This window comes from Microcaecilia unicolor, chromosome 4, assembly GCF_901765095.1.
Source record: "Microcaecilia unicolor chromosome 4, aMicUni1.1, whole genome shotgun sequence".
Classification (NCBI taxonomy): domain Eukaryota; kingdom Metazoa; phylum Chordata; class Amphibia; order Gymnophiona; family Siphonopidae; genus Microcaecilia; species Microcaecilia unicolor.
This window is the reverse complement of record NC_044034.1, coordinates 295,895,129-295,909,727: the sequence shown is the minus strand read 5'-3', so window position 1 is coordinate 295,909,727 and position 14,599 is coordinate 295,895,129. Positions and strand designations below refer to the sequence as shown.

Sequence of the window (14,599 nt, the reverse complement as noted above, 5' to 3'; positions counted from 1 at the left end):
CGCGCCTGTTGGCTCTTCGTTTTCATGCTCCCTTTGCCCCAGAACAGGTTACTTCCTGTTCTGGGGCAGAGGGAACATGAAAACGAAGTGCCGGCAGGCGCGCGGCACCCCCCCCCCCCAGCGGCGTGCACCCGGGGGGGTTCTTTCGCCAGGGGATCGGGGGTTATTTCGCCGGGGGGGGGCATCGCACTGTTCCAGGGGGGTGCTGCACCCAGGGGGGGGGGGGCGCATCGGCGATCCGCCCCGGGTGTCAGCCCCCCTAGGAACACCACTGCACACCAGTTCACAAATGAAGACTAATCTCTCTGAAAAAGTCCTTTCTTGAAATATGCACGTTTACTCACAGTTAACTGCAGATCAGAGGTTGTGCCCCACTGGCAAAGAGTCCCCTGGTACTAAGATTAGAAGTAGGTCAGAGCTGGCACAATGGTGTACAATGCCCTCTTTCAGCACCATTCAAGGTAAGAACTAAGTTCTCTAACGTGGGTAACACAGGAAAGGGAACTAAAACTGGCTTACAAAAATGGCCACTACCACATGGACTACAACAGGAAACAAAACAGGGCACACTCTGACCCAGTAAGCAGGGGGAAAGCACCGGGGGAGTAGAGCCTACCAACTACCAATACCTACACCCACCACAATGCATTGCTGATGTGACTCTGCAGTGCAAATAACAGAAAAGGTGTCACACTGACTCACCCCAGAGCCACATCACAAGCAGGAAAAGGCTGTCGGAGGACAGAACACATTCTGCTGTCATGGAGGTGGGTACAGCATTTGAGGCTGGCATACAGGCTGGAAAAAAAAGTGTTTAAAGTGGGGTTTTTTTGGTGGGAGGGGGTTAGTGACCACTGGGGGAGTACGGGGAGGTCATCTCCGCTTCCTTCCGGTGGTCATGTGGTCAGTTGGGGCACCTTTTTGAGGCTTGGTCGTGAAAATAAAAGGACCAAGTAAACCCGGCGAAATACTGCTTAACGCTGTATTATTTTCCATTATCGGTGAAAGCCAGCTATCTGGTAGCCACGCCCATACCCGCCCATGTCCGGCCTTCACTTCGCCACCGACACGCCCCTTTGAACTTTCGCCGGTGAGGCAACAGGAAAGCGGCGATGCTGTCAAAAAAAGCAGCTTTTGATTATACCAATTTCGCTGCTTTTCCCAGATCGCCGGCCATCTCCCGATTTGTGTCGGGAAATGCCCGGTGATCACTTTCGATTATGAGCTGGATAGGTATCCAAGATGAAGTTTGGGCTGTATCTGGAATACATTCAAGGAAGGAAGAGATATTCCGAATTGGGGGGGGGGGGGGGGGAAAGATTTTGGGGAGAAGCTATGGGAGGGGAGTTGGAACCCGGGGAGAGGGGGGAAAGGGGAGAGGGAGAAAATGTAAAAAATTTGATGATACTGTTATAGTTGAAAATTGTTAGTATGAAAGCTCTATTAGCTTGAATTATTTATAGCATGCAAATGTTGGTTTGATATGAAATATCATCAATAAAAATTATTAAACATAAATGTTGATAGGAGCCAAGATCACCCATTTTACATCCTCTCCCAGCTCATGTAGCCCAATCATTGCAATGATGATCCTCAGCCTGGGCCGTGCATCAGGCTTCTTCCAGAACCTGACCATTCCTGGTACTACATCAAACCACTAGATGTCAGTGTTGCACAATAAAAGGGATTTTCCCTCCCTGGGGAAGCAGATTTGATGTGAGAGAGAATCACCAGGACAGAATTACTGGACTGGCCACACTTCAGATCAGGAAGTTATTTTCAAAAACCTCCAACACTAGATGTCACTGTTGCACTATAACAACCCTGTTCCCTCCCCGGGGGGGGGGGGGGGGGGGGGGGGGAAACAAAAGACGTAACACGGGAATCTCAACTATAGAATTAGTGAACTGGTCACTCTTCAAATCTAGAGGGGATTTTCCAGTACCTGACTATCCTTGGCACTAATCCAACACTAGATATAACTATTGCACATTAACAGGGATTTTCCCTCTCCAGGGAATCTGAAGACTTGACCCATGATTCACCAGCAGACAATTTCTGGACTAGTCACTCCTTGGATCTGGAGGGATTTTTCCAGAAACTGATCATCCCTGTCACTAAATCCAACAGTAGATGTCACTGCTGCCTGAAGTGCACTGCACCCACTAAAACTGCTCCAGGGACCTGCATACTGCTGTGATGGACCTAAGTATGACATCTGAGGTTGGCATAGAGGCTGGCAAAAAATATTTTGAAAGATGTTTTTTGAGGGTAGGAGGGGGTTAGTGACCACTGGGGGAGTAAGGGGAGGTCATCCCCAATTATCTCCAGTGGTCATCTGGTCATTTCAGCCACCTTTTTGAGCCTTGGTCGTCAGAAAAACAGGACCAGGTAAAGTCGTCCAAGTGCTCGTCAGGGATGCCCTTTTTTTCCATTATGGGTCGAGGACGTCCATGTTTTAGGCATGCCCAAGTCCCGCCTTCGCTATGCCTCCGATACGCCCCCTTGAACTTTGGCCATCCCTGAGACGGAAAGCAGTTGGGGACGTCCAAAATCGGCTTTCGATTATATCGATTTGGACGACCCTGTGAGAAGGACGCCCATCTTCCGATTTGTGTCGAAAGATGGGGGTCCTTCTCTTTCGAAAATGAGCCTGATAGATTAGTTTGGGGCTCATTTTTGAAAGAGAAAAACATCCAAAACGTGTCATAAAGCATCATTTGGACAAATTTCTTCTCAAAACGTCCAAATTGGTATTTTCAAAACCTGTTTTGCAAACGTCTATCTATGCAATTCGTCTTCAGTACATTCAAATCACAAGGAGTCTTGAAGGAAGCATTTTGAAGGCAGGATTAGGGTGAGCTTAGGGTGTGCCTAAAACCTGAATGTTTTTCAGCCATAATGAAACAAAACAAAAATGTCCAGGGTGAAAATCTAAACGGTTATAACAAATAACAAAAGAAAAGGCAGAAGTAGCCCCCTTAACAACAAAACACAAACACCAACAAAAAAGAAGAAGAGGGTAGACCCAATGTTGTTCCAAAGCAAGTAGTTTATTTGTAGATGATGGCTAAAAATGACTCAATGCAGACCTGTGTTTTGGCACCAAACGTTTTTGGCAGCGAGTCATTTTTAGGAATCATCTACAAATAAACCACTTGCTTTGGAACAACATTAGTCTAGCCCCTTCTTCTTTTTAATGGTGTTTATAATAAATAAGGCACAAAAAGGTGCTCTAAATGACTAGATGACCACTGGAGGGAATCAGGGATCTCCCCCTACTCTCCCAGTGGTCACTGATCCCCTCCCACTCCCCAAACAATGTGAATAAAAATAGTACTTATCAGCCTCTATGACAGCCTCAGATGTTATCGCCAGGTCTATTAGAGAAGCATACATGTTCCCTGGAGTAGTCTAGTGGTGGGTGCAGTGCACTATAGACGGGTGGACCCATGCCCATACCTTCCCTACCTGTTACACTTGTGGTGGAAACTGTGAGCCCTCCAAAACTCACCTGAAACCCACTGTACCCACATATAGGTGCCGCCTTCACCCATAAGGGCTATTGTAGTGGTGTACAGTTGGAAGTAGTGGATTTTGGGTGGGTTTTGGAGGGCTCAAAAGACAAGATAAGGGAGCAACGGTGAGATGTGTACTAGGAACATATATATGAAGTCCACAGCATTGACCCCTAGGGTGCCTCATTGCTTTCCTGGGATGTCTAGGGGGGGCCAGTCTGCTAAAAAAACGCTGGCCTCTCCTACATCCTAATGACTTGATTTTCTACGTTTTTCACTTGTATGTTTTTTTTTCCGAAAATGACCTGAAAGATAAACGCACAGAGCATAAAACCTTGTTACAAACGGTATTTTTGAAAAAAATAATTTTGCGAATTCAAAATGTCCAAAGTCCAACTTAGATGTCATATCACAAATTCCCCTCCATGTAACTTTGTAAGTCTTTGTGCTTTGAAAATGAATGGATTTTTTAGACTTGACACAGAACCATGTTTCGGCAACAAAGACACCTGCTTAAGGAGTCGGTATATCCATATCTGTGTCTCATGTGCAGTGCTTTCAGTGCTGAAACTTTGGCTCATACGAAGTTCATTTTAGTCTTTTTAAAGATCTATTGTCCACATAAGACACAGATATCATACGTAAGATAGACCGACTCCTGAAGCAGGCATCTTTGTTGCTGAAACACAGTTCCATGTCAAGTCTGTATCATCTTTGATATTTGCCTAATAAAATTGTTGCAACCCACCTCTGAACTACATCAATTATTTGGTCGGCTGACGCTCCTTTCTTACTCCTTTTGCGGATTTGGTTTCATAGAGAATCATCCTTTCTGTTGGTTTTGCAAGTTATCTGTTTTCAATATATTTGAGACCTTTCTTTCCCATTGGGCAACAAAGCTGATCTTTAATAGAGATTGATCTGTTGCAGTTAATGATATGTAAGTGATGTGAAATTATATTGAAATTTATAATACTGTTCCTACATTTCCTTGTTTTTACTGTATTCTTTACCATATAAGATGCTTTCTTTTACTATGTAAGCCGCACTGGACCTGCTGTATATGGGAAAGAGCGGGATACTAATGTAATAAATAAATAAATAAATAAATTGATGTTTAATTTTTTTGTTTGTGTTTTATTTTTATTGTATATTTATGAGATTTTAAGCCCTGTTTTACTGGAATTAAGAGGTGTAGATTGAGATATGCTCAATTCAGTGGTGTTTTAGAAAAAGATCTGCTGACATAGAGACTTTTGTAAAATACCTGCAGAAGGACATGTGATGGGAACAACCAATTTACAAATATACATGTTGAAAAAAATGAACGGCAAGGACCTGGCACCTTCCATGTGGAGGGGCCGGCACTTACACATGAAGTGATTTCACAACTTCTTGTAGAAATGCTGACACTTCCATATCCAGTTGCCCCATTTTACAAACCACATAAGCAGTGTGGATACAAATTACATGGGATTCAGCAGAATGACTCTGAATTTCTCAAGTAAAAAGCCCTGGCTAAAATGAGAAGTTTTTAAAAACAGACGTGCATTGAGCAGGTGTAAAAGCCAGCGTGGAACGTTTTCCCCAAACATTTATACTTCCTTTGTGAAATGAGGAATTCACGTAGATTTTAGTCCTGCCTAAGCCACGTCCCCCGTGAAATCTCTACATAGTGTGGATTTCCATGAGTAAATAGCGGCTCTCTGAAATAATTTTTTTTAAAAATGTGAATGCAATATACATGTGCAAAGTATTTCCAGATAAAAATAGCAAATAGGGTTTCTAAAATAACCCCCACAGTATTTTATAGCATTTATGGTTTGGCTCTGTTTTATTGTTTTGTCATTATATTTATAATTTTTTTGTTGATTGTACACCACTCAGATTCATTTTGTAAGATATGATGCAGTCTAAAAAAAAGCTTAATTAAATATTTATTTAAATGTAATTTTTGACACAATGATGAGCAGGATTGCCACCATATTCAGGTCAGTCTGCAGGGGTTGATCCAGTCCTGGTTTTACTGCACGGCATGCTCGTAAATGTAGTTTCTCCTTTTTTTTTAGGGAAACTACAATTCCATACAGGCAATGGAGAAAATCTCAGGTTAGATCAGCCTATTTATGTTAACCTTAATGTGATGGCAACCCTAATAGTCAGGCTGCACTTTAGGTACCTCTTTTCTGCTAATTGGAGACTGAGAACAACCCGAATGATTATTGTCACAGAGGGATGGTCAACTGCATGTAAGTCAATACTGAGATAAGTTTAAATTGTGAAAAAATTTGTAAAATGCCCATTATTACTATTATGGGGGGGGGGGGGTTGGGGTTATCTCGTTAATGCCATCATCTGGGTCCTGGCACACAGGAGCAGGAGACGACATACCAAGGGAGTAGCAGTCAGACACAGGAAAGTAAGGGGGTGGGCGGGGGTGGTGACCTGAATGTAGGAGGGCAGCACGGCATGGCGGCCCAGGTGGGGGGGATGGGCAGACGGTTGGCGGTCCTGCCCCGGGGCCGGCTATGTCTCTTGGAAGCCCTGGATGGATTCTCTGGTTGGACGGCTCCTAATGCTATCTATGTGTACCTGTTCTTTGTTTAAGATGAGATTACTAGGTTGAGTTGGGATGGAAAGGGCTTAAGATAGGGAGGGAGGGGGTAGGGTGAGAGATGAAGTTAACCAGCAAACTTAACTGGGTGCATATGTGTGCCTGGTGAGTGAGTGTGGTAAGGAAAGTCTAGGTTGGGAGACTTTCCCAAGAAAATTGTGTATATCTTGGTGGTGGTGGTCCTTTCCAAGGAGTGATGGATAACAAGAATTTGCAGATAATCTCCTGGAATGTAGTTGGGATAGACAGTGGCGTACCAAGGGGGGGCCGGTGGGGCCGGTCCGCCCCGGGTGCACGCCGCTGGGGGGTGCCGCGGCGCGCGCCTGCTCCTCCCCGTTCGCTAAACTTCGTTCGTTTGCTGCAGCTCCCTCTGCCCCCCCCCCCCTTGGTTACTTCCTGTTCCGGGGCAGAGGGAGCTGCAGCGAACGAACGAAGTTTAGCGAACTCGGAGGAGCAGGCGCGCGCCGCAGCACCCCCCCAGCGGCGTGCACCAGGGGGGGGTGTCATTTCACCAAAGGGGGGAGGTGTCATCTAGCGGGGGGGGGGCGCATCGGCGCTCCGCCCCGGGTGCCATCCAGGCCAGGAACGCCACTGGGGATAGGCTAATCCATAAAACATCTCAAAGTTTTACAAGTTCCTGTGGGGAAAAGCCTATCAACCACTATTAACAAGGAAGACGTGGAGACAATCACTGTTTATCCCTAGAGGTAAGCAGCAAGGAATCTGCCAGGTACTTGTGACCTGGATTGGCCACTGTTGGAAACAGGATACTGGGCTTGATGGACCACTGGTCTGACCCAGTATGGCAGTTCTTATGTACTTAACCCAACGCTGCTGTTTTAAGTGCCAATGATCAAAATTCCGGTGCTGCATGGAACAGCGCTGGACTTTACTGCCTCAACAGTGCCCAAAAATAACTCCTTCATTCTCAAAGCTACATGTGCGCTATTAACTTCGATCATGAGGGAGCAAAGCAGGCAGATGGCACCTGGCACATGTGCTGAAGGAGGAGGAAGTCAGAGGAACAGCATGCAAGTGTGTTCGATTGGGGCCAGAGCAATTCCCATGCACATGCCCCCCCCCCCCCCCCCCACAATAAGAGGTTGGCTACACTCGTATAAAATAAAAATAAAATAGATGTGTATATCTTCCTCTCCAAGATACTTGAGCGCACAGTCCAAAGCCGCTGCCTTGATTGTCTCTCCTCTCATGCCATCCTCGATCCGCTTCAATCCGGTTTTCGACCTCTTCACTCGACAGAAACAGCACTCTCTAAAGTCTGTAATGACCTGTTCCTTGCCAAATCCAGAGGCCACTACTCCATCTTCATCCTCCTCGATCTATCCGCCGCTTTTGACACTGTCAATCATGACTTACTTCTTGCCACACTGTCCTCATTTGGGTTCCAGGGCTCTGTCCTCTCCTGGTTCTCCTCCTATCTCTCCCACCGCACCTTCAAAGTTCACTCTCATGGATCTTCCTCCACTCCCATCCCCTTATCTGTTGGTGTTCCCCAGGGATCTTTCCTTGGACCCCTTCTCTTCTCAATCTACACCTCTTCCCTGGGCTCCCTGATCTCATCTCATGGTTTCCAGTATCATCTCTATGCTGATGACACCCAACTGTATCTCTCCACACCAGACATCACCGTGTAGACCCAAGCTAAGGTATCGGCCTGCATATCCGACATTGCTACCTGAAACTGAACATGTCCAAGACCGAGCTTATCGTCTTTCCACCAAAACCCACTTCTCCTCTTCCTCCACTTTCTATCTCAGTTGATAACACCCTCATCCTCTCCGTCTCATCTGCCCACAACCTCGCAGTCATCTTTGACTCCTCTCTCTCCTTCTCTGCGCATATCCAGCAGATAGCCAAGACCTGTTGCTTCTTCCTCTTTAACATCAGCAAAATTCGCCCTTTCCTCTCTGAACACACCACCTGAACTCTCGTCCACGCTCTCATTACCTCTCGCCTGGACTACTGCAACTTACTCCTCACCGGCTTCCCACTTAGCCATCTATCCCCCCTTCAATCTGTTCAGAACTCTGCTGCACTTCTCATATTCCGCCAGAACCGATATATTCATATCACCCCTCTCCTCAGGTCACTTCACTGGCTTCCGATCAGATACCGCATTCAATTCAAGCTTCTCCTTCTTACCTACAAATGCACTCAGTCTGCTGCCCCTCACTATCTTTCTACCCTCATCTCCTCTTACGTTCCCGCCCGTAACCTCCGTTCACAGGATAAATCCCTCCTCTCAGTACCCTTCTCCACCAACGCCAACTCCAGGCTCCGCTCATTCTGCCTCGCCTCACCCTATGCTTGGAACAACCTTCCTGAGCCCTTACGCCAAGCCCCCTCCCTGCCCGTCTTCAAGTCTTTGCTTAAAGCCCACCTCTTCAATGCTGCGTTCGGCACCTAACCCTTACTGTTCAGTGAATCCAGACTGCCCCAATTTGACTGCCCCTATCAGACCGACCGTTCACTTGTCTATTAGATTGTAAGCTCTTTGAGCAGGGACTGTCTCTCTTTGTTAAATTGTACAGCGCTGCATAACCCTAGTAGCGCTCTAGAAATGTTAAGTAGTAGTAGTAGTATATAATCATAGCTTTTTTTTTCTGGTCAGTTTTACTGTAACATAACATCTGGTTAAAGCCCATGTGGAATTATTATTATTAAGTAAACTGCATCAGTAAAGAAACAGGAAAATCCTTGCTCGCACAGTCCTCAGAAGCAAATGTCTAGGTAGCAGGGGAAACCTGTACAGACACCTGGGTCCCAGCGGATGGCTGACTATTATGTAACAACTAATAACAAAGTAACATAGTAAATGACGGCAGATAAAGACCTGAATGGTCCATCCAGTCTGCCCAACAAGATAAACTCATTTTACATGGTATGTCATACTTTATATGTATACCCGAGTTTGATTTGTCCTTGCCATTCTCAGGGCACAGACCTTAGAAGTCTGCCCAGCACTGGAGCAGTGTTCAAAGTCTGATGATCAGAAAGTGAAAAATACATCTCAGAGTATTCCTGTTTCCTGCAGCTGCTTTGCTTATTCAGGAAACCCTAACGCCAGCTCCGAGCTGGCATAGGGTCTCCCATGGTAAGGGCACCCAACTTTGCTGCGCTTTCTCTGATCATGGGGGAAAATAAATGTTTTCATCTAATTTGAATGTCCACTGAAGTACTGATTGGCACGCTCGCTATTGCTGGTGGTGGGGGCCTTTCAGCATCCCACGCTGGAAAACGCAGGTGCTAGAACGGCGCTTAGGCCTCTAGCATCTGTGTTTGTCTCTGATCATCAGGAAATGGCAGATTTTTGCCTTTACAGAGGGACTAGGCTGGGGTGTCCTGTATCACCACTTCTTTCTCCTACCTAAAGAAGGTGCGGAGATGAAGGAATTTTTCCCCTATCTGCAGCAGAGGCACTATGTTTGGATAATGTGTGAACTTGGAGGAGGTCTTGAAAGTGGAGGAACAAGAACATATTTTGATTTAATTTATTCACCAGGTGAGTGCCGGCCCAAGGCAAGATGCCACCTGAGGCAGAGCTAAGATGCCGCCCCCACCAGGCTGAGATGCCGCCCCCCCTCCTGGGCCGAGATGACTCTCACCCACCCCATGCCAAGATGCCTCCTTCTCCCGAGCTGAGATGCTGCCCCCTTCCTATCTCCAACTCGTTTGTGGCGTTTACCTGTTTCGTCACATTCCAAACCCGGCAGCAACAGTTATTCCCATATGCTTCCCTGCCACTGGCACCTGCCTCTTCCCTTTACTGCTGCTGCCTGAGCCTCTGACAAAACAGGAAGTTACATCAGAGAGATGGCCACAGTAAAGGGATGAGGCGGGTGCCGGAAGCAGGCAGTGTATGAGAATCATTGCCACTGCCGGGTTTGGAATGTGACGAAACAGGTAAATGCCACAAATGGGGTACAGGAAGGAAGGAGGAGATGCTGCTCCCCAAAGAGAGGGGAGATGCCGCTGCCTGAAGAGTGCCACCCGAGGCCCCCGCCTCAGGTGGCCTAATGGTCCAGCCGCTCCTGCACCAGGTCCTGAAAGGCCTAGAGAAGAAACAGCAATCCTGGATAAATGCAGTACTATCAATAACTATGCTTATAACTGCCTTCACTCTGTCTAGAAAGTTTCAATAAATTGCCTCAGTTTCAAGACCCTTCTTCACATCCCGTCTGACCTCTCAGTACTGGAACAGCAGAGAGCATTGCAGAGCAGGATTGAGATGTATTTGCAGAGCTGTGTATGGGGATCTCAGTACTGGAATGACAGAGGGTACAGTAGAGCAGGATTGAGATGCATTCACATAGCTATGCATAGAGATCTCAGTACTGGATAGCAAAGGGCACTGCAGAGCAGGATTGAGGTGCACTGGCAAGGCTGTGCATGGGGATCTTAGTACTGGAGTAGCAAAAGTCCTTGCAGAGCAGGATTGAGATGCATTTGCAGAGCTGTGCATGGAGATCTCAGAACTGGAATAGCAAGGACACTGCAGAGCAAGAAAGAGGTGAATTTGCAGAGCTGTGCATGGGGATCTCAGTACTAGAATAGGAAAGGGCACTGCAGAGCAGGATTGCAATGCATTCACAGAGCTGTGCATGGGGATCTCAGTACTGGAATAGCAGAGGGTGCAGTAGAGCAGGTTTGAGGTTTACTGGCAGAGCTGTACATAGGGATCTCAGTACTGGAATAACAGGGAGTGATGAAGGTCATGACTGAGGCAAACCCTACTGTGCACAGTGACAAGATTTGACAGCAGAGGGAAGATGAACTAACAACAGTTAGGATCACACATAGTTATTATTAAACAAATACTCAATGCAGTAAAATACATTAAAATCAACCTATGAAACAGAGAAAACAATGCAATACATCAACACATCTTCTGAACCATTAAAAAAAAAATCTTAGTCTGATAGGTTTCACCAGAATGCATCAGGCGCTCAAGTTGCAGTGAGTTTGATGACATATCAGAAGACAGCGGACAGCGATGGTCTTCAGTGGAATGGAACCCCATAGGGCTATGTCTGCCAGAATCAGACCAACTGAGTGGTAACAATCTTACTACATACAGGACAAAATGCATCTATCCACTATCCAAATAGGGGACATCTAGCCAATACTATAGAATACTGCTCTCAAAAAATGCTCCAAGAAGTGGGGGTTTCCTTATACTGACACCCATGACCCATCACCGTCTTCCAGTTTGTCATCAACCTCAGTGCAACTTGAGCCCCCGATGCAGGCATTCTGTCGAAAAAGTGTCAGATTATCTAAGAATTTTTGTATGATTCAGAAGATGTGTTGATATACTGGACTGCTCTCAACCTTTGATTGTTTGACTTTAATTTTTCCTATTGCATTGAGTTTTTGTCTAATAATAAATTTGTGTGATCCTGTCACTGATTCATTTTCTCTGTGCTTTCCTATTCCAGTCAAGACTGAGGTTCATTCACAGCATGGACACTGCAGGTCAGGACTGACATTCATTGGCAGAGCTGCATGTAGGTCTCAGTACTAGAACAGCAGGGGGTGCTGCAGTACAGGGCTGAGGTGTGTAGACAGAGCTGTGCATGATGGTGGTAACAGGAATTCTCAGTACCGGAAAAGCAGAACTGCTGTCATGACTCCCAACCACTCTGTGTCAAATTAGATTTAGCTAGCTTGCTGTCGTCTTAATGAACAATTAAATCAATCTAATTTCTATAGGCGAATCCTATAATTGTACAAATAAGAACTCACTTAACACAGTAGAGAAAGTGGTCTCTCCAGGTGACCTTCCCTTGTTGTCCTAAGTGAATTTGTGATGTCTGGAGCTCAAACCTGGTTCGGTTGTTCTGGAAATACTGCATGAGACTATTCACACAGCAGTCATCACTTGATGCATTGGTGGGATTGAGCGGGGCATAGCAGACATCCTTCAGTGTGATGTTCACTTGATGTTTATCTGACCAGACCTTGATGTTTTGGAGTCGTATCTGGAGTTCCAGCAGCTCCAGCAGGATGTCATCAGACAGGATCCCGCTGAAATTTTGTGAACCAAAGAAGAGCGAGTCATACATGTAGCTGGTCCGATTGACCACAGTAATGATAACCTGATTAGTCCTCATGAATGGGCCAAAGTTGGCATCATGGAAGTCCTTCTCTTGACGAGCCTGACTTTTGGGTGATGACCAAAGCTCCACAGGGTCTGTGGTCAGCTTAATGAAGACGTTTCCAGCTGACAGCACAGCCACAATAATGAGGGAGACAGAGATGGTACTGAAAGGGTGAGAAGCTACAAAAATTCCCCATCTCCTAAATGTCTTACTCAGGAAGTTCTGCGTGCTCAGGCTAAGTTTCTCTGAGCATGTGATACCCTTCTTGCCAACTACATGCTGTTTCTCATCCAGCTTAACCTTATTTTTGGAGCTGGTGCAGAAACGTGAGATCAGGTATCCTAGGAATGCGAGAACCAGGATGAAGAAGACCAAAATGCAAATTACCAGGCTTCCATCCAGCTCGCCGATTTTAAAGGGTGAAGGTTTCGGCGATGGGCTTGGGATTGCTGGGCAGCTTTCAGTACAGTCGAGGCATGAGCAAGGTTCACCTTCTGAGCCAAAGGCTTCACTGCACTTCCAAACCTTGCTAGAAAATGGCACAATACCATCCCCAATGATGGTACGGTTGTCTATCAATTTAAAGCTGATATCTAGTGGAGACACCCCATTACTGCTATCCCCTTGGTAGTCCAACCACCGCTGAGTGGTGCAGAGATGTGCTCCGTACTTCCCACACATGGCTTCAATGGCATACCCTCCTGTAGCTGGCATTCGGACATTTCGGCATGAGCTAAAGGTATCATCTGCAAATTTCTGATTGTAATAGCACTGGTAGTGCAGCACACCTTCTAAACTTTGTCCTGAAATATTGGCATGAAATGTCCTGGTGACATTGGTGAACACACTTTGGTCTGGGCTGCAGATATTCTGGCAGTAGCTATTGGCAAAGTTTTCAGCACATGATGGGCAGCGGCTGAGGATGGCCCTAGAGAGGCTCAGGCTTTTCTTGAGGTTATCCAGCTGTAGGGAGGAGCAGCAGCTATATGTGTCATTATCTCCATTGTACAACATGGGACAGATAGCCTTCAGAACAGTCAGGTTGGCCCCATTCAGTTTTCTTGCAGGAGTATTGGAGACACAAGGCACAAAGGCTGGAATCAGGCTTCCTGAGACTTCAGGATTGAGACCACAGTCACCATAGAAGGCACAGTAGCCTTTCTGGTGGATCTTGGTGGCTGAAACCTTTGACAAGAAGCAGAAAAGAAATGAAAATTAAAGCCAGTTCTCTCCATAGAATCATATTTCAAATGAAATCATTCACACTTCCTATCTGGCATACCATTTATATGATACAAAATCAAACTGTCCCAGAGGCATTACAGCCATTATGGCAAAAATTCAGTGGCTAGTGGTGACTACTTAAACAAATCTGGCCACCACTTTCAGTCAGCAACCCTCAGAGCCACTAAACCTCAGAGGCGCTGTGGCAAAAATCCAGTGGCTGGTGGCAACCATGAAAGACGGTTTAGCTGTCAGTTGAAGAGTGTATGCTCATATCATTCACAAAGGTGTGTTTCACTGACTAGTCGGCTAAACCAAATTGGCCAACAATTTTCTGGTGCAATTCCTCCATTTATACAATTTATACTTATAGAGGAGGATATTATACTTAGCTTTCTGAGCAAACAAAGGGTTCAATTCCCTCCATACCAAGGTCAGCTCTTCTCTCTCCATGGCATTTAGTGTGGAAATTTGCCTCTTATGCAATGACTGATAGCGGATAGTAAGAGTGAGCACCTGAGCATCCCTCTTCTTCCGAACATGGCTAAGGTATGAAATAATCCTACTGCTCATTACAGCCTTGCCTGCTTCCCAAAAATTGGTGGTACTAACACATGGCTCCCCTACTCCAGCCCTCCTGCCCCCACCATTATCCTCTAAAACTTCCTGCCAAGTTTTGCGTGCAAACTGTTGAAAGTGGTGATCTTGGCACCACACAGGATTCAGTGCCCCAGCAAATGAAAATACAACTTCAAAGCAGAGGGGTACGATAGAACCATAGGAACAATGTTGGCCAAGGCCAAAGAAGAAAAAGGAGACCAAACAATAATCATTTCTAGTGTACACATTATGGACCCAAGAATAAGAAGTAAAATCAGAGTCCAGGGGATGGAGGACACGCCAAGCATACAAGAGGTTCAGGTGTGAAAGCATAAAATTGACTCCCCTATTAAAATGAGCAAAAGAAGTTGGACAGGAAGGTTGACAATCCACTAAGGGGTTCACCACTCCATTGAAGTCCACATTCAGCAACAAAAAATAACCCTCAAACTGACCTAGGAGCCCCAACAATTTAGAAAAGAAAGAGTGATCATATACGTTAGGAGCGTAGTTATTAGCAA

At 46.0% G+C, this 14,599-nt stretch overlaps 1 protein-coding gene across 1 annotated transcript in view; it reads right to left on the bottom strand.

Annotated features, from left to right (window-relative positions):
• The window catches only part of NPC1L1 (NPC1 like intracellular cholesterol transporter 1), a 97,046-nt gene extending 82,995 nt beyond the window's left edge, over nt 1-14,051 (bottom strand). Inside the window, exons 1-2 of the mRNA XM_030202494.1 lie at nt 13,908-14,051; nt 11,899-13,439 (exon numbers count right to left, since the gene is read on the bottom strand). Coding sequence (XP_030058354.1) covers nt 11,899-13,439; nt 13,908-14,051 — 1,685 coding nt within the window. The remainder of the gene's footprint in view (nt 1-11,898; nt 13,440-13,907) is intronic.
• Between the last annotated feature and the right edge of the window lie 548 nt (nt 14,052-14,599).